Below are 20,646 nucleotides of genomic sequence, written 5' to 3'. Positions count from 1 at the left end.
AAGCATGATCAGAATATCCCCTGCAGGGAATTTGCTTGAATTCTGTCCCTGGTTCTGTTGGTGCATTTCTTTGTGGTCCTGTGTCTGAATGAGACAGGAAGAGAAATACGTGAAACATCAGCTCTTCCCAAAAAATTAGCTGGACACAGAGAGGTATTTTTAAGGCATTATCTGTGGCTTCAGTTTCATGGCTGTCACCAAGGAATCAGCTCTGCTGAGCACTTGAAACACAACCTAAAATGGTTTTTAAATTTTTTGTGGTAGGTAAAAAAATACTTAACATTTATGCCATGTCTTATCCCACTTCTAAAACACTGTAAAGTTGGAATAATTAAAAGATCCTTTAGTACTGCAGCATTAAGTTGTAATGCTTTTGAGTCTATTTTTTTGTTTTAAATGACTCATTTTAAATAAAAGTAATAACTAAATAAGAAATAGGGTGAATGTCGGGCTCTCACAACCAAGTTCTTTTTTTTCCCAAAGACTGACAGTTTGTGTTTTTTTAAAACTAATGCACCAGAATGTGGAATTCTGAACCTTTTGGGGTGCAGGGGTTTTTCAAGTGTTTTCTTTTTTATAGATAACTATATGCTTATCATTACTGCTTTAGCACTGAATGTCCCAGCCCGAACTGAAGGGCTTGAGCTGCTCACTGCAGCTGCCAGGCACAGCAATGACATTTACCTGAGGATTTCACAGGCACAACAGGTGAACCACTCAGCTTTTGTTCACCTGCACTGTAAAGTATTTAATTAAAATTTCCCCTTGGCTGTCACCCAGATACTGGAGCCTGACAAATCACTGGATTTCAGTAAAGCACTAGGTCTGACTTTTTAAGAAATGGACTCTAAAAGGGGAAGAAGGTGTGATACCTGTTCTCAGTCAAAGCCCTGCTTATATCCAGGGATGCAGTCTGTGCTTACCTCTGAATGGGACTTTGGGGATCCTATACAATTGTCTCCCACCTAATCAGATTAAGAATTAGGGTCAGCAGTTTAGAAAGGGTGAAAATTGAGTCCAGTGTGGCTCAAGCAAAAGTGTCAGGAATGGAATTTTCTCAGTGTATGCTTCTGTTTCTTTGCAGGATGCTTTGATTTTTAAGATTCACCAGGGTAAAATGGTTATTTGATTAACATAGAGCATTCTCTTGGAACAGAGAGCATCCTCTTGGACTACAGAGAAGGGATGGAGTCAGGAAAGCCAAGTCCCATGGCAGAAAGCAGCAGGAGAGCTAGACATTATTTAAAGAAATTGCCCTCTAAGATAATGGTTGGCAGCCCAGTGTGTTTGGGAAGCTTTTCTCCTGCTTCTTTGTTTCAGGTGCAGATGGACAGCAGAATACAGACCAGAGATCATGAAAAAAGGTGTAATATGTGCTATGAATGTTTTGGCAGATTTGACTGATCAGTTACTTCTCTGACACATATCCTATCAGAAATAAAATCATTGGATAAGTCATTAAATATTTTTCTAAGTTCTGGACTGCTGAAATTTCTTGGTATCTAATCAAGACTTTATGAGGATCTGGGTTTAAAAATGCCAAGTGGTTTATCACAAACTAACATCTTTGGAAATCCCCAAGGAGTAGTGCACACTATTGTGTAAAAATCTCATTTATTGAAACTCACACACAGATAATAAAACCACTAGGATTTCTTCCCTCTCCACTAGACATTTTCACACTCTCCATGGCTCCTTTTTTTACTTTCTCTCCTTTTAGTCCCTCAAGAGCATACTTGAGTTAAAAAAAAGTTTCACAATATCAGATGCTTCAAAAGGAAGTGTTTCCTATTTTAGCCTAGTAAATATACAAAACATTCTTACTGAAAACAGTTTGTAGAGTTTAATGTGCATTCTGTTCGGGAGCTCTTGGGGTGTTAGTACCAATCTTAGCAAAACATTGATAAGAAAAATTAAAGAAAAAAATTATAGAAATGAAAGAAAACATTTGCAGTTCTAAATATATGTTCTGAAATGGGAAAGAAATTCTATGAATGGGAATAAATACATCTTTATATCACTATACATTAGGGGTACTACAAATCAAAGTGCTTGGTTTTGAACTTGAGTCAGAACAATCCCCTGCAGGGCTCCAGGCCGGGGCCTGAGTGACTGAAAAGCTCCCTGAGGGGAGGCCCTGGGCTGGGTTCAGTGCTGGCCAACAGCAGCTGAACATGAGCCAGAGTGTGCCCAGGTGGCCAAGGAGGCCAGTGGCACCTGGCCTGTGCCAGCTCTGGTGTGGCCAGCAGGGCCAGGGCAGGGATTGTCCCTCTGTGCTGGGCACTGGGGAGGCCACAGCTCAAATCAGTTTTGGGCCCCTCACTGCGAGAAAGACATGGAGGGGCTGGAGTGAGTCTAGAGAGGAACAGCAGAGCTGGGGAAGGGTCTGGAGCACAAGTCTGAAGAGCAGCTGAGGGAGCTGGGGGTGCTCAGCCTGGAGAAAAGGAGGCTCAGGAGAGACCTCATCACTCTCTACAACTCCCTGAAAGGAGGCTGGAGCCAGGTGGGGTCAGGCTCTTCTCCCAGGTAATGAGAGACAGGAAAAGAGGAAATGGCCTCAAGCTGTCCCAGGAAAGGTTTAGATTGGATATCAGGAACAATTTCTTCAATGGAAGGGTTGTCAAGCACTGGAACAGGATGTCCAGGAGGTGTCCAGGGAATCACCATCCCTAGAGGTAAGTAAAAAATGTGTAGATGTGTCACTTGGGGATGTGGTTCAGTGGTGGACTTGGCAATGCTGGGTTAATGGTTGGACTCAATCATCTTAGAGGTCTTTTCCAAACATAATAATTCTGTGTTTCTTTATATAATTTATCTTTTAGGAGATGAAATGTTATTCTTCTGAAAAAGATTGGGAAAGAAACAGTAATACATTTAGAGAATTGTTCTTAATTAAAATATTTTTGTGCCAAAAATATAATTGAAGGACATTGGTAAAATCTGAAATTAAAACTTTATAGAGCTAGTACATTTCTTAATAAAACAACAGAAATATCTTGTAAAAATCAAATGGTAGAGGGCTAACAGAGAATTGTTGAAGTGCAATCAGGTTTTTCCAGAACAAATAAAATTTACTCGACTGATACTTTTCTAAACAAAATTTTTTAAACAGCCACTCAAAGATGCTTTCATGGAAATATTTGCCACAGTAAAATAAAACATAACTGAAAATAAAACTTCAATTCTCTGGAGTAAACTTGGGTTAAGCTTGTTTCTTTGCACTCTATTTAAAAACAGCATTTCCTTCTCTCTTGCAAGCCACAATCTGGCGAGAGAGAGGCACAGCTGGATTTGTGTTTTCTAACTGGGTAAATCAGGCAGGTTTGCCAGGTGCTTTAGGAACTATGGTGCTCCAGGTGCCAAAGCTCATCCTTTAGGGCAGAGATGGTTTATGGCCCAGCCAGGGAGGAGGGTGGTCACACCTGAGGACATTGTCACACCAGGATAGAGCAGCTGGGAGGGGAAGCTGGCTCATGCCACTGGCTGAGCTCCCAGGAATGTATGGCTGGAGCTCTTGCAGTCACTTACACAAATTGCAATTTCTGTAGAGAAATGTGTGCTTTTAATCACACCTAAAGGCCCAAGAATATGCCAGAAGGAAGAAGTAATGCACTGCTTTCCCTCTGTGCTCTCAGCCCACAGAGAGATAGAGCTCCAACAGCCAGACTTCATTTTCTCCCTCCTTACAGAACATCACACCACACAGTCTCTTACAGATAAGTCACAGGCATTTCCTTGAATTTGTGTTTATTTAAATTGGATTAGCAGGGCCTTACCCTGTGCAACCTTCAGCAAATTGATGTATTTACTAGGTAATTTATATGAATTGTGTGTCTATACTGTGTTTCTAAGAGACACTAAAAATGTCTTCTTTTCCTGTTCTGGATTTTGGGATGCTAGTTATGGACACAGTGCTGCCACACAAAGGGATGCTGGAAAAAGGAGTCATGTAAAGACTATACTCCTGAGAAAGCTACTTGCTCAGAGGGATGTTCTGAGTGAGAACACAGCATTGTCCCCAAGAGTCAAAGTTGGGGCTGAACAAAAGCCCCCTCCCAGGTCACCTGAGCATTGCTCAGCAGCTGAGGAAAGTTAAAATTACAGAGTCCCAGGGTAAAACACAGCATGAGGCAAAACCTGCTGAAAGTCTAATTATCCTCACAGGCAAACATCAAACGGCTGGAACTGATCCCAGCACACACATTTTCCTGGCTATACCTGGTTTTGTCAGCTGTTACAGAGAGGACTTTCATCCCAGCCTTCTTGATGTGATATTGAGCAACTGGTAATTAAGTCAGTAAAAGTAAGTCTTGTCAATGAAAAGGTGCTTCCATATTCCTCCAGCTGCAGCATTCAGTCACAAGTCTCAAAAATTTTCCTTTTTTCACAACAGTAAATTCCATATAGAATTAAATAATACTAGATGCAGTGATGCCCACCACATAATGGATTTTTTTTTTTTGAAAGGCAGAGTGAATGAAAACAAGAAAAAAATGTGCTTGCATGTGCACAAATGTGTGGGCATTTTATTGTCCAGCTACAGCTCTGTTAAATGTGGCTGCAGTTGCCTTGCAGCACCTGAAGTTCTTGGTGAAGGCAGAATTGTTAGACAAATAGAGACACAGCTCAATCACGCACATAAGATGGTCACAAAACCACTTTCTGTTTCATAAACCGCCTGTGAATCCATTTAGATTTCCTTTATTAATTGCTGCAACCTTTTGAGTGTTTTCACAAGTTGAAATGTTTGGTGGATTGTGATAAAATTACTGAATGGATGATCATTGGCTTTTAACTGTGCTGTATCTAAACACTGATTTCAGAGGAATTCTTTCCAGCCTGCTGGAGTAAATGGGGGCAGAATCTTGCTGGCTGTTTCCAACAGTGATCTTCCCTTGGATGTTACTAAACATCAATCAGCATCACTGAAATTGCCCTATGCCATTGCTCTGACCAGACCTCTCTTCCTCCCTCACCACTTAACCATGATTCCAGGCAATTTTTCCTGTTTAAACTGACATTTTATTCCTTTTGAGGTTCCACACTTAAGATACACTTCAGGTGTCATCTCTGCCCCCTTGACACTGTCCCTTGTTTGAACTGAAGGACGTCTAAAGCTTTTCCAGAGGTGCTCACCCTTGCCTACTTCTCACCATCAAAGGTGGCATCGGTCTAATTGCAGTAAGCAGAGCTGCTCCTTTAAAAGGGAAAAAAAATCCTCCACAATACAATTCTACTGCCAAAAGGAGCTTCCAATCCCCACCTGACCTGCCACAGAGCCTTTCCATGAGGGATTCAACAGGCACTTTGTGTGCTTACGATTGTGTTACCTCTGGTTAGTCCTTCAGGGATTAGGATAACGATTTTCACAGGATTTTAAGGAAAGATTATCAAGCCTGTCTACTCAAAGTTTTTCACAAAGTGTTTATTAAGACCTGGCAATAACTTCCAGTTTTATATAGACTCTGAAGATAATAACATTTGTCATGAGAAATCAGGTAAGTTGATATTAACTATTCCAGATCTTGGTGGTTTTGCTTTACTTGTAGGAAACCATTTCAGCTGTGCTATTAATGCTCAGTGGAAATGTAGCAAATTGAATTATTTTTTTATTAAATGTATATTTATCACATTTTATTTTATTCTCACACAAATAAATCTGAACTTAAAAAGTAATTGTATCAATGTAATGAAGCGTGCAGTTGTAACACAGGCATATTTTCACATTAACTTTAAATATTTCTTTAGACTTGGTGCATGATGGTGTGCTTAAAATGAGACATGACCTTTAGATGTTCCAGCTGAATGAAGGTAAGGAAATTCATAGTCAAGGGCTTTTCCCTTTTATTTCTTTGTTCTCTTAATTTCTGTTCTGCTCTATTAAGCATGAAGACATGAGAAAACTGCTTGATATTGGAGTGCACTACATCTGTACAGGAAAAATGAAAACAATTCAAACTTCATGGTTACCTGCCACATTTAAAGGAGTTCTACTGAAGCATAGCTAATAAACACATTGGTTTAAGATTGCTGTTAACCTAGAGTAACAGAGAGGGATTTGGTCTTTATACATGTATAAAAGTAATTTGAACTGGATTAAAATCTCCAATTCAGCAGTTCAGGGAACTCTGGATCAACAGTTCTAAATAAAAGAGGTCCTATTAATATCATTCAGCTTAAAATAAACAGAGGATGATTGTTATATCCAGCAGAGGTGAAGGAGAATTTGTAACCAAAGGCTTGACCCTCAGCCTTTATCAGATAAAGGTTTGGAAGGAAAACCTTCTCTGAGTCAGTTTATGGGATTTGTCTGCCTGCTCAGGGCTTGGGGCACCTGTGCCTTCAGTGCCAGTGAATCTCAGTATAGTCTGAAATGGAAATGGTGATTTTGATCTGGAGGACAATGAGGGTTTCATATTTGCAATCTGGACATGTATTTCAGTCATCGCAGTGGAGTCACTTCAAGAGAGATAAAGTTGCAAAGTAATAAAGACTTGCCCCTGATAAATAAAAATTGGATATCAAATAACCAGAGTAACGCAAACATGACGTGTATTGCAAGAGTTAATATTACTAATATTCACATTGCTGAGAGATAAGATATTTCAGGCAACAGTTCCAGGAACAGTTGTCACACATGGTTTTGAAATTTAGTTGGATAGCATAAATTTCAGAGTTAATGCTGGAAAAAGACTTCAAGAAGCAGCTAAAAGCTAATGCTTCAAATTTAAATAAAAGTCCCTACCAAATAAGGAGCAAGGGTAGTCCATTTTAGAGTGATATTCCTAGCATTAAGATTTATCTGCAATTTCTTTTTGAGCATTTTGTGCTTGTTAGCACACCAGTGCTAAATCTATCATTCAGGCAAAACAAGCACTCTCATGAATGGAGGACTTTGCATCATTTTATACCAACAATACTCGATATTTCTTTACTGGAAGTTGAACAGGATTTGTCTTACTGTGATCCATCCTTCCAGGTTATGTTTGCCTGTTGTCCCTATCATTAGATGTTTTGCTTGGTTGAGTCTGTAGTGTGACATGGCCAGGTTAATGCCTTCTCTGAATTCCTGCTGGAAATCAGCATTTGTGTGGAGAAAACTGTGTGTTGATTAGCACAGAGGAGCAGCTCAGTGGGGAGGACAGCAGGGAACTGATAATTCAGGTGAGCAAGAAAACTTCACTCAGTGTGTGGGGAATACTATTTTGTTTGTACTTTTACAGCTTTTCTCTCTCTCCTAAAATAGGTGATCCCTTCATGTGTCAAACCTCTTGCCTCTTTTAGGGCTGTGGTCTGTCTAGACCCTGCTCTTACCTGCTACACCAGGTCCTCTGTCAAATGATTTTCCCTTGTTCTGCTGCCATGAGCAACTCTGGCCAGTTTAAATAAATCACTACTAAGTTAGATCTCTGATAGGAAATTATCTGTTATCTACCCTTTTATTTATGAACATTTGTAAAACAGTTGAGCTTTCACATCAGACTGTGAAATGCTCTTACCAAGGATTTCAGTGTTAGTGTGAGTCTCTGGTGAGCCAGGAGAGCCCATATTCTTCAAAGCAGGTCCTGGAAATCAAGTTTCCTCATGGTGGATGAACACTGGCCATTGATCTGTGGGGACAGACTGAAAATGGGGCAGGGTGTGACCTCTTCCCCCACCTCCCAGGTCTGGGTCTTTCACCCTCCTGGCAGCCAGAATTCCTGGGAAGGGCAGAGGTGTGGGGTCTTTCCCCAGTCACGGCTGCAGAGATCCTCCAGCTGACCAGCCTTGAACCACAGGGACAGCTCAGTGGAAGCACTTGTGTTTCCTGCTGATGTCCCTTGGGTTGGTGTGCACAGGGTCAGCACTGGCTGTGCAGCCTGGTCACTCCTGTGTGCATGGAACAGGTCATGGGGAACATTCTCAGAGCCCATAAACACTGAGCCATCATCACAAAGTGCAACTCATCCCAATGCAGATTTTGCAGAGCTAAGGGGACACTTATAATGCAATCAAAATTCATGAAGTTCTACTAGAATTCATGAAGTTCTACTAAAAAAGCAGCAAACCACCTCACTTCCCACCTCAAACAAAGACACAACCCAATAGTTCCCCTTTAATAGGAGACTTGATTATCCAGATGCACCAGCCACCACAGATCCCTGCTTCAAGTCACATGTAATTACAAAGCTCCCTTTACATGATCACCCAACTCCTCACCTCCCAAAGCCTGCTCTCCCTAACAGCCACCTTCTTGCAGCTTTGCAAAGCACCAGTTCCTCGTGCTCTGCTCCACTGAGAAGCCTCTCTCACTAACTCCTGTCTACTTCATTGAACCAGACCAAAGATGACAAAAAAATGATCAGAATCCAGAGATGTGGGTTTGTTTTACACCTGTCTCCATGCATACTACTCCTCCACTGCTTCCACCACATCAGCCTTGAGCAGGCTTGAGATAACACACTGTTCTCCTCTAATTACAGACTCCACGGATTCATAAAAAAAATAGTTGTTACAAGTCCCAGGAAGCTTCCTAACACCAGAGAGTGGGAGCAGGGATAGCCTTGCCAGGGAGTCAGGCCCTGTGATTTTCTTGACAGCAACATTTTCATGGTCTGTAGTCTAGCAGTTTGTCAGATCCCAAATATTGCTGCAAGAAAAGCCAGGTTTAGGATTTTTGGTGCTAGACTTGTCCATAGGATACTGGACTCTGTCCATGCATAATTACTCCATAGAAAGGTCATGGAATATGAAGTCTGGGAATGAGATTTGGCCAACACTTTCTGCCTCAGTTCTTTTCTTCTTCACATGCTGTGCAGAAACTGTGGATGAGTCCAGGCTTGGGACTAAGTAAAAAGGATTGGGCAGATGGACTGAATAGGTAGGATGAACTGCTTGAGAGCTCTCAGAGCTTTGCTTGAATTAGCAGAGCTGGCACACACTTTTGACTCATCAGACCAGCAAACAGAGACGTTTCCAACACAGAAATCTTTAGTATTGTTTCACCATCTCAAGGAAGAGTCTCTTTACAGCCACTAAATACAAATAAGCCATTTTTTGAATATGTTAATTCTCTAGTGACTTCAACATGAAAAATATTTTAAATATGACGATAATAGTTTTCTAATCAAGCTGTATTATCTTCAAGATAATGATTTGCTGCATACTTGCAAGATTAGCTGCTCCAAGAGGATATTAAAAAATTTTGGACTTTTTTTTGCTGATTTTCATATCATCCCTCATTTTCAACTACAGAGTTATTTGACATGTTCTGATATTGAAAAAACAGGGCAAACTTTAAAAGAAACCTTTTTTTTTTTCCCTCCCTAACCACATCTAATTAAATCTTTGTAACCTGGAAAGCAAGCCATGGTCTGAAAGGCAGCACACTGTTAATCCTTACTGAGCAGGTAGGCAAGGCAGCACAGGACACAACCTGGTGATAGAAACTACAGAAAAACAAGAATGATCAGAAAAGCAACATTCCTGTGGAAGGGAACCTCAATTGACATTTCTGGTTTGAAACTAAACCTAAGCAAATTTTATCTTGTTTTAACTTGATGTGTCAGGTGCCTTTTAGGCACAGCTCGTCCTGCCAGAGAAGAGGGTTGTGTTGACAACCTTACCAAGTCCCCAGAAAAGCCAGCTAGGTAGGACTCAAAAATCAAGAGGCACATGCTGAACTCACAGCACCCACAGGCACAGAGGAAATACTGATTGTGGGATCTCTGTTTCTTTGTCATTTCCAGCATCAATCTTTCTCTGCATCACAGAGTTATTTATTCTGTGGTCAAATCATTGTGGGACAAGGGCTGGACAAAATCGCTCAATGCTAAAAACTTAAGCACCACCAAAAGAGCATTTCTCTCTCCTAGACCAGCCAAACCTGCTGGAAGTCAGCATCCATAATGCAGGGGTTCTGCTGGCATGTGGTAGTGAAGATGAGCCTGGGATTTCTATGTCTCTTTCTGGTTTTCAGCACAGGTAAGGACAATAGTCTGGCGCTCCCCAGGGAATAACCCAGGTGCCTCTTTCTGCTCCCACACCCCACTCCCACATCTGTGGCAGGCTTGGTTCTTTCACCCTGTGAGAGCAAGACTGATGGGCTGGAGCTCCAGGGCTGGTGCCATTTAGCAGAGCAGACCAGGCAATGCCTATTCCTGGATCCTGTGCCAAGAGTCTGGAATCAGAGAGTTTATAAGGAAAGAAGGGTTAGAAGAGCTCCTACTGCCTAGATTGTCAATCCAAATTTAGCTCTGACTAATTGAGGGCTGTTAATACAGCTGATTAACACCACATCGCCATGTATAAGCCCTGGATTATACACTGTCTACTGGGTATTTCTCCTTTATAAACAAATATAAATGGGAACTTGGATGGGCTGGGAAGCTGAAGCCTCATAGGAACCTGGCAGATTAACATTTTCTAGCACTGACTTCTTTGGAGAGCCTTTTGGATTACTCTTAGGAGGTATTCAGCTCTCCTCTGGTGGAATAGGAAACCTAAATCTCAAACACATATCTTCAACCTGTCCTGCAATCTCTCATTTACTGCTGTGACCTCAGCTGGTCACTGAGGGAATCCCAGAAACCCAGTCCAATCTCCTGAGCCCAGTTTCAGCCCATTCCTCCTGCAACATAGCTCTTGAGGACAGTCCTCAATTTCATGACTGCGCTGAATAACAAACATGCACAGAGAAGGGAAGATTTGTTTGGATTTGGCCTTATTTTTCTCTGTACCTTGCAACAAATTCTGTGTGCAAAACTAGTGAAGGTCTCTACATATATTTATTATCATACTTTTATTTTGATTATTGAAGGGCAAACTCAACAGGGGAAACTGTTTCTCAGTCTCTTTCTTCATTTTTCAGCTTCGTGCATAAGAAAAGAAAATAAGAAAGAGAAGCAAGTGGCAGTGCTGGCTACTGCAGGTAACAGCACATCAGGAGCCCCAGTGTTGGGGTGTCAGTGGGAGTGGGAGGTGCTGTGTTGGGTGTGGAGGTGGCAGCAGATGGGCCCTGCTCCTGCAGAGTCTGTGAGCCCCAGCCCACCCCTGCTGTAAGGCCACCCCACCCAGTGCTGTCCCTGGCCAGGTTAACAACTGTCCTTCCCAAAATCTGCTCTTCTCTTTTTCCTTTCTCTCCTTCCCAGCTCTTCATTCCCTTTTGTTTTACCTTTTCTCTCTTCTGTGCTGTGGACAAGCGCTGCTTTTAGCTCTGGGGTGCAGCTTGGCTTCAAACTGGTTATAAATAATACTGACGTCATTGGAAAATTGCATTTCTTACCAAATTCAATTTTGTTCTCATCTCAGCTTTCTGTGCTTCTTTTTCCTTCCTGCTCTGTTCTTCCTCTCTCTGTCATGATCACACACACCTTCCTCCCTCACACAGACACTGTACTGCTCTGCTTCAGCATGACTTTGTGGGAGGGAAGCAAAAAAAATATCTTTGAAAATTTTGACTTGGGAAAAACAAATAAGCAACATCAACAGAAATGAAACATGTTAAGATAAAAAGTGTGATGTGGCTACAGCAAAATTATTCTGTTGTAGCAAGCAGTATAGCCATCCATGTAGCTGGAAAACAAAAATCTGTGGTTTTATGTAGGTTTGGGGAAGGGGGAACATTTCCTAGACACTTTCTCTGCCTTTTAGGACCTGCATGGTGAACTCTGCTGCTCTGTTAGCAGCAAACACCCATCACCCAGCAGGAGAGGGCACCAGCACCCCAGGGCTGGCTGGGTCCTGCAGCTGCTCAAGGGCATGGTCAAGGGCAATGCTGGCAGACCTGAATTTTGGCCCACCGTTCTTCTGCTTCTATATCTTGCTATTTTCTAGACTCATCTCTGTGGTCCTGGAATTTTATTTCCCATCAGTGGTTTTTTGGTGTGCCCCAGTACTTAATCTGCTCATTTTGGTTTTCCCATTCTGGAAGATGTCTAGCACATAGAAGCAGTGGATGCACAGCTGTTTCCTTGTGCCACCATGCATCCCTTTTCTTTCAGAGCTTCCTGCAAAGTCGCTGGACCTGGCTGCTATTAACCTGACAGAGCTGGTGAATGGGATGCTGAGCTCTGCACTCAGAGGTAAGGGCTCATGGCTGGGCAGGTCACAGCTGCCAGCCCAGCAATGCAGGAGAAAAGGCACTACAAGTGTTAGCAGGAGAAGCTGTAAACATGTGCTGTCAGCCTCCAGAATTGCTTCTAGGAGCATATCACCTTCATGCATTTATAGTGCAGATGGCTGTCTGCCCCAGAGATCTTGGAAATTAGCGTGGGTTTATATATAGACACAATATAATTACTTGTGGGAAGCCTTTCAAAAGCACTTTTTAATCCAGTGTACATTTCAATTAAAAGAAAAACAAAACAAAAAGGAAGAAGCAATACAAAATATTTGCTTCAGTGGAAATGAGAACAGACTGAGTGTGAGGCAGCTGTATCATACTGTAACCTCGGGAATTCTTTAGACACTAAATGAGCAGAGTCAAAACATGCTGTTCTCACAATTTGTTCCAAGCACTAATAACATGGACCTGTGTTTCTGCAGGTACCAAGAAACTCTTCTCTTTGCTGAGTGTCACCTCTTACAGCTCGTTTGCCTTCCACAAAGTGTCAGTCACCATTTACAACAGTGAGTGTTGGTGCTTTGCTCGGCTCAGGAGCAGTTTCTCCCCCACAGCCTGTGCAACAAGACACTGATTTTTTTTCTCTGTCTCTTCCTGCAGTCTCTAACATAAAAAATATTGACCCTGGCAAGTTTCCTATGCACTACTGCTACTGTTTGAATAATGTGACAAATGACTTGACAGGTGGGTACACAAAAAGGGTTGGCAATTGCATGTGCTTAAGTTGAATTATTTCCTTTGGAGCTGAAGGCTGTAGTCTGAATTCTGCAGACTTCATCCTTATGATTGCCACCACCACTGTGAGATCAACAGCCATAACTCACAACAAGTGGCTGCTCTAACTGCATGACCTCAGTCTCAGCTGGCTGCCCCCAGCCAGCCAGTCTGGGATGGAGCCATCAGTCAAGTGACTGGCGTGGTCTGACTGGCAAAAGGCCTCCCTTTCCTCCTTGGAATACCAATTGCAGCACAGGAGAGACAAACAGCAATATATGACACATCACCTTGGGCACTTTTTCTCTCCTGAGGTGACCACAGGAGATGAACAAGGGCTTCTCTGCACCAATGGACTCCAGCAACTTCAGTGAGCCCAAAGGAAGTAAAAAGCAAGGACTAACATCTTCATAGAACTGTTGAATGGACTACAAAATGCTGTCAGGAACACCCTTCACCTGAAATCCTCATTCACACCCCTGATTTCACAGAATTTAATATTTCAGGATGCATCTGTGTTTGGATTCTAGGGCTGATTAATGTAAGGCATCAAGAGTAGGTCAGCAGCTACAGACCAGACTCCTCTGCCACACGTGGAGACTCTGCACAAACCACAGTGGCTTCCACAGCTTTCTCTGGACCCACACATCCCACAAAGCCTTTATGGACAATTACCCAGTTTGCCTTGGAGAATAACAGAAAAACTTTAATCTTTCTGCTGCAACTCCAGAATACCTTGGGGATTGGAGCATTCTCCAAATCAGTAAAAATTCAGGGCTCAGGTCCATCACTCCCTAAGTGAGAACAGTGACCTGTTACTGCTAGAAAATACTATCACTACACCACCAGCCATTGCTTGGGCTGGCATCTGAATCATCAGTTTGTCTGAAGCAGACCCCAGAGGAAAAGTCCAATGCCTATTGGAAGGCCCCACACAGCAGACAGGCAAAGCCTGCAGGCTTTAGATCTCCTACATTCAAGCAGACTAAGTAGAGCATTACTTTAAAATGTTCTCTTGAACAGATAAATTCCATGTAAGTTTGTTTTTAGACACACTGATGTTTTTTTGGATATCATCTTTGAAATATACTTCTGAAAGGATTCTCATGGTTTCTTCAGTCCACTACGTCCAGCAAAATATTTTAACCTTTAAAATATTTTAAACTTTGTCATGTATGAACATATATCTAAAATAGCATAACATATAAAAGTGAATTTTTGACTTGGCATACAGGATAGGATATTTTCAATAATAAACTTTCTCTATTTGTTGTCTAGATTTTACAGCTCTACTTGTTGATATCATTGGAAACACCACCAGTTATCTCACAGAAATTTTCAAATCCACATCTATTCTCTCAGGTTTGCATTTCCTTGGAATATTTATCATTGTCTTATCTGTCTCATTTACTCCTGGCATGAAAACAACCATAAAAATGTGGATAAAAAGCCTATTGCTCTTTCTCAACAGCATTTTCCTTGCAACACATGGAACAAGATACACATATAATGTGTATATGTGTAATATAGAGATGTACATGTTTCTATGAGCAGTTATGTCATTTGAATGTTTTATAATTAATTAGTAAAAATTGATGGGTTTGAAAATTATTTTTACATACTGATATTTTGAGCAATTTTGATTCACTGAGAATAAGTATGGGCTATTTCATCTGAAGATTTTTTTTTCTATATAAAAATACTTCTAATTTAGAATTTTAATTAGATTGAAACCTTTTCCCTGAAGATCCTAATATTTGGATTTAATGGTGGTTTGAGGTTTTTGTCAAAAATTAGATCAGAAAGAACATGCTTGGTCAGCTGCCATAGCCACATGCCATTTATTGTTTGTGTTTTCAACTGTTTAAAATAATTCCACGTAAGGAAAACTGGTGATGATGATCTCTTTTCTGTTTCTTTGCCTTTCAGTGCGTCAAAGCAATGACTCAGATTGTATCTACATCTGTGTGATGGCAGGGCAGACAGGTAAAAGTTAAAATCATTCCACCCAAAAATATTGCCCTGGCTTTCCTCAGTGATGATTTATACTGCAAACAGGCCTTTCTTGATAATTGCAAGCATTTCTATTTGCAGGGAAAAATCTGTCTGATTTTTTGGAAATACTAGAAAAGTCTCCTGTTATTAATTACACATTTTCCAGTAACACATCATCTGACCAAGGTAAGTACATCCTGGGGAACAAAAGGAAACAGGAACCAGAGTGAAATCATGTCCAGATAGCTCTTGCAATGAGTACTCCATCCTCATTACTACAACTCTAAATATTATTTTATTTTTTATTATTGCTTATGTATTTGCATAGTATTATGTATTTGTTTATAGTTAGAATAATATTTTATATTGTTGAAAATTTAAACCAATAATTATATAATAAACGCAAGTAAATTTTATTTTTAAACTTTACTTTTAAATTTTACTTTAAAACTTTTAAATTATTTTAAATTATTTGTTACAAGGTCTTCTGGTGGAGGAACAAACAAAAGCTGCTGGGATGACAGCTTTTACAGAATTCAACATTGGGCTGGGGATGATCTCTAGTGCCCTTAAATCTGACTGGGTGCCTTCCATAGCTCTCAGCACAAATGACTTCCTGCCTTTACATGAGTTACCTTCAGAGTGGAGGTGAACACATTCAGTTGTCCTGTGTGGTTCCTCCATCCAAAACTGCTTTGCCAGTTTGAGCTGCACTTCAGGTGCTCCCCCTTCACTGTTGCCCATCACCATCTCCCATTTTCAATGACAGATTAATGCAGGCAGACTGAAATCAGTGGCAAGTTGTGTGTGCTGAAAGCTGTGGGATGCTTCTCTCCTTTTAAAAACAAACAAAAAGAATGACACTTGGCGAAAACCCCCTTTAATTCGAAACAACTGCTGCTTCTATGGTAGCAGAATCTGATTTCTTTCCTTTTTCTCACACAATATGCAGTGGATAATGACTGCTCTAACCTTGTTTTCTCATACCTCAAAACCTAGATTCAATTTTATCAGGTTTTGTGAAATTGCAAGAAGACACAAACAAGACACTGGATTCATCAGCAGAATATGTGTGGAGATTTAAATGTGAGCAAATATTGTCAGACAAATTTTTGTTCCCCTGATTAATGTATTGATAAATTATCATGTATGTTTGCTGTGCAGTTACTGTGATGTTAACTCCAGATAAAGCATAAAATTTCTCTGAATCAGCAGATGATGTCAGTAAAGCATTGAAGAGCTGGAGGATAGAAACACTCTTGTGAAAAGCCATTTTACCAGAAAAAATGTTTTCTAAATAGGCAGAGAAGAACAGAAAAAGTGGTTATTGATTTCAATCCAAAACACAAGATTATTTAAACTATTTCCTCTAATTTTCTATAGTAATTTTTTTCCTGTATTATTCTCTATCTATTTCTTTGTATGACATTGTTTCACTTGAGCATTTCATAAACTTCAGTACATTTAACTTTGCTACAGGTCTACAAGATAGAAAAGTGCTGCTCTGCCCCATTTTAGAAGCCAAAAAGCAAAAAGCCTGCTGGCTTGTAATAGAAATTAATAGAAATTCTGACCTTAACTTCATACCTCCTTATCTTCACAGCTACATCTCTGTCCTACAAAATGCCTGCATTTCCTGTAGTCAGTCTGCTGTCTTTTATAATTTTTTTTTAATTTCCTTAACTGCATGCCAACCTTTGTTGTCTGTTGTCAGTTCCCAAACTGCAGCATCTGCCCTCCAGTACCTGCCTGCTCACCTTCAAATACACGAGACCTTTCTCTCTTTCTGCTGTAGTGAAGCAGTACAGGAAATTAATCACAAATTATCTGAAGAAGAAAACAAAACCCTACAACCCTACAGGAACATTCCAGTTCCTTTTTTTTTTTTTTTATTTTGTTTATGAAAACTCACACATTAAAATGTTCTCAGTTAAAATTTCAAACATTATTGGAGCTCCCTGTATTTCCATATTTAAAATGAAAAGGAGGTGTGGCTGCTCGAGTGCCAGAGAAGCACTCAAGGGGTAGATGGGATTTTCTGGGTGTATTTTAGATATTACTCTCCCCCAGTGTGTTGCAGTGGCTGCTGTTGTGGGGCACCAGCACCCCCAGTGTGCTGGTGCCCTCTGTGTGTCTCTCTTGCTTCTCCAGCTACCAGGACCCCTCTCACCCAGAAAGGAGTGGAAATCCCCACCACAGAGCTCCCACCATGGCCAAGGACAGCTGCAGCCAAAGGGTTTCCATCACCCCATGTGGATGCTCCCAGACCCTCTCTGAGCCCTGGGGGGAGCTTGGCCCCATCTCCAGCCCTGCAGCCCAGCCCCAGTGAGTACGGCCAGGCACCCTGGACCCTGCCCTGCCCCTCTGCTGGGGGCTCTGGACAAGTGTCTCTGAGGTGGAGGCTGGAGGAACCCTCAGGGAGACCCACTGTGGTTCCCAGTGAGTTGGTTATTGCAGAAATGTCAAAATCAGCTGTAGGTTCCATCCTGTAGTTTCCTATCTTTAGGGGAATAACTTTATTTTGCTTCCCCCAAACACTTCTGCCACTTGGATCTTCCCTCATATTTTGCTCCATATTTGGTGAGCAGACCTGTGAAAAAGCAATATAGAGATGCTCCTTTTGGTGTTCCCTAAACATGCCTTCTTGAAATCTTGCCCTTCCCTAGTCCACAGGCTTTTCAACTTCTAGTCAAGTACTATTTCAAGTACCTATTTCATCCTGACATTTTTATATGTCACTGTGCTGGGTGAGGGACTCTGGCTGTTGAGCTGTCTCATACATTGCAATTCTTCTCAGCAGGCAGATAAATAATGAATAACAGGAAGTGTGTCTCTGTTCCCACAGCTGACATGTCCATGTTTTGGATGCAGACTGTGTCTCCACAAGAAGCCAGCAAGCTGATGCAAACAGAGCCAGGTAAGACTGATCTGGGGTAGCAACAAAGTGTGTCAGTTGGCAGAGTTATGAATTATAAAGTAATATATAGATGACTGATATTTATTTATACATCACTGTCTATGTAAGTGTTTATTAATGAACTGTGAGTTCAGGGTTAGTTTTTCTTTCTTTTCTGCTGCTCCTTTGATCAACCTGCCTTTTTTTTGAGTGTCAAAGCAAGTTCTGTTCTTTTCCCTGCCCTTAGATTTGCCTTCCACAGTACTGTCTATGCCACCTTCCTACCGACCTGGTGTGACACTGAAACTTTACTCAGCTACCAGTAAGTAAATGCACCTCATGCAGCAGAAATAGCAGAATGTTTGAAAGCAATGCAAGATTGAAATGTTCCCAGATTTCAATGCAGAAAAAACATATATGGTTAATTTGCTTGTGATAGTTTATGTATGTAAACACCCAAAATGTCCAAGGGACTGCTTTCACATTTGTTTGTGAATTGTACACAGCTGCAAATTCAAAACAGATGATACTGGGGTGATAGAATTAACATAGATACTCTGTGTGGCAATTTAAGAATTGATTAGTTATTGGAGAATTTGTTCTTAAAAGTCATTCCAAAAGAAAATACCATGCTTTAAATCTCGTCATAAATAAGATGATGTAAGCAGCTCATGCCACATGAAACCCCCAGGACTGTTCTGAATTTACAATACTTCAAACTACTTCCTCAGCTAAAAAAGGATCATCATCAACTAGATTTTCATGAAAACTCAGTTCTCCTCTGCCTGTGTTTCTGTGTGGTGACTGTCTAAGAGAAGGATAGATGCTGGGCAGTGCAAAGGAAACATATCAGCCTAACCTGCAGGGCTCTTCAGTATCCTTTAGGCTTGATATTTTAGACAAAACCAGAAGAGTCTAAGGAAATAAAACGCTCGGCAAATAACTTTGGTTTTCATGGTCATCATTTTAGATTTCATAATGCTATTTGATTCTGAAATGAGATTTAGTTTTCACCCATCTTACTTCTGTTTTAAGAGCTCCAAATACCAGAGTCCTCTGGTGTGCAGCACTGCAGGCCCTGGAGAACCTAGGATGTTTTGAAAAGGCTGGGAAACATGGATTTTAATGAGATGGGAAAACTGGAGCCACCAAATGCCTCTGTGAGAAACCATGCTGGCAGAGGGGCCTGCCTGATTCTAACAAACATATGTTTGGAGAAATAAGTCCAACAGTGGGATTCCAAAGTCAGAAGGGGCATCTGCATTGTTCTGACAGATTATTCCAATTATTCCTTTTTTAATTCACAGAAGTGGGTGCCAAATAATAAGACATGTAAATGTCCATGTTAGTGTGCAGGGAGGGATATTTTGAGTCTGAATCACTCACTGTAACTATAACATTGCTCTTCACTGGCAGAAAAATTTAATCTCAGTGTCACAGGGATGTGATACTGAATTAATAAAAGAACTGTCTGTTTACTGGAAAAGTTGGTCACTGCACTGCCCCTGACAATAATGAGGCCATTTGAAACACATGAAAGGAAATCTCTGCACAGGAACTGTGATTCTTGCCTTTTCTGGTCTCCTGACTAATTCAGTTCCTTAGAGAAGTCTTAGAAAAGAAAGTTCTGAAACAAATTCCTACTTTTAATTATCTTTATGAACTTATATACTGAACACAAAAAAATATATTTCAGAGTAGAAATTTATTACAGAAGAGGTGTAAAGCATTACTATGAATGGGTGAAAATTTAAATTTGAATGATATGATGTGAATATACTATGCAATCAAAAATTAAATTGAAAATTAATTGAAAAAGAATTTCATCATTAAACAAATATAGTATTACGCAAATACAGTGTTAATTTAAAGTGATTGTCAAAAATGAAAACCAAATAAATTTCCTTAGCTTTTAGCATTTTTGTTTGACTTTTCTTTCCCACATAGGTTACTCCAAATTGAAATTGCCATCATTCAATTTGCAGCTAGATAAAATTGAATTTCTGCTGGCAAAACACATAGCTTGAGTAAAGCATTTAACACCTGGTTATCCTGGTTGGCAGGATAGAAGGACCCACTTCTGAGGAGGCTGAAACTTGTAGGAAGAAGTTTTAATTATTCATCACCTTTATTATTTCTCAGCAATTTTAACATTACTTTTCAGGGACAGCTTAAATTAAAACCTCATTGCCCATGCTCTGATGTTTGGTTATTAACATGAAGTGTGTTTACTTAAGCAAGGAATCAATAATTTTTAATTTACTCCATGTAGGAAAATATCAAGGTATGTCAAATGCTAATAAGTGGACAAAGCCTAATGACATTTATGTGAAATTGCTGAGTTGAAGAGAAATGGGTCTCCCTCTTGCCCATGTCTGGCTAATTACACCTGATATTTGTGTAGTGCCTTTGACACACAGCTGGTTTTCAGAGCAGCCTGTGGGTTTGGGAGCTGCCAGTGTCTGTGCCTTACTCCTCACATACTCCTGCTATCTTGGTCGAGCACTGCCAGGAGAGAAATAGTTTCATAGTAATCTCTTTCAGGCTGGCAGAACCTTGATTTTCCTCCTGCCCAGGAATGCCTTTTTATATTAAATTTCTTGTCAGGATGAGATGACTCAAGCTTATTTCAACAGAACTTCATTAGTCCAAATTTAACCTTCATAACCTCTGCTATCACATAACATAGCATTGCCCAGAGCTATAAAGTGTGTGAGACATGTGAACCTGGAAATGCAATTACACTGTCTGAGGGGATTATGCTCAGCAGGTAAGAAAGTTTATCCACACATGGCCAAAGCCTCCTGCTAGGTACACAAATGGAAAAAATAGTTGACAGTCCCTTCCTTCCTTCCTTCCTTCCTTCCTTCCTTCCTTCCTTCCTTCCTTCCTTCCTTCCTTCCTTCCTTCCTTCCTTCCTTCCTTCCTTCCTTCCTTC

At 40.7% G+C, this 20,646-nt stretch overlaps 1 protein-coding gene across 2 annotated transcripts in view; it reads left to right on the top strand.

Moving 5' to 3' along the window:
* The first annotated feature begins 2,635 nt into the window (after positions 1 to 2,635).
* The window catches only part of HHLA1 (HERV-H LTR-associating 1), a 22,246-nt gene continuing 4,235 nt past the window's right edge, over positions 2,636 to 20,646 (top strand). The window contains exons 1-14 of one of the 2 annotated variants that reach the window (XM_015650290.1): positions 2,636 to 2,675; positions 5,749 to 5,811; positions 9,855 to 9,963; positions 10,850 to 10,909; positions 11,982 to 12,062; positions 12,526 to 12,609; positions 12,704 to 12,787; positions 14,096 to 14,179; positions 14,747 to 14,803; positions 14,912 to 14,998; positions 15,812 to 15,898; positions 16,964 to 17,137; positions 17,658 to 17,729; positions 17,956 to 18,030. In XM_015650290.1, coding sequence (XP_015505776.1) covers positions 5,806 to 5,811; positions 9,855 to 9,963; positions 10,850 to 10,909; positions 11,982 to 12,062; positions 12,526 to 12,609; positions 12,704 to 12,787; positions 14,096 to 14,179; positions 14,747 to 14,803; positions 14,912 to 14,998; positions 15,812 to 15,898; positions 16,964 to 17,137; positions 17,658 to 17,729; positions 17,956 to 18,030 — 1,060 coding nt within the window. In that variant the 5' untranslated portion in view covers positions 2,636 to 2,675; positions 5,749 to 5,805. Of the gene's footprint in view, positions 2,676 to 5,255; positions 5,499 to 5,748; positions 5,812 to 9,854; positions 9,964 to 10,849; positions 10,910 to 11,981; positions 12,063 to 12,525; positions 12,610 to 12,703; positions 12,788 to 14,095; positions 14,180 to 14,746; positions 14,804 to 14,911; positions 14,999 to 15,811; positions 15,899 to 16,963; positions 17,138 to 17,657; positions 17,730 to 17,955; positions 18,031 to 20,646 lie in introns of those variants that run through there. The other variant, XM_015650281.2, reaches the window with a different exon arrangement.

This window comes from Parus major, chromosome 2 (genome assembly GCF_001522545.3).
Source record: "Parus major isolate Abel chromosome 2, Parus_major1.1, whole genome shotgun sequence".
Taxonomy (NCBI): Eukaryota; Metazoa; Chordata; class Aves; order Passeriformes; family Paridae; genus Parus; species Parus major.
This window is presented reverse-complemented; position numbering and strand designations above follow the sequence as displayed.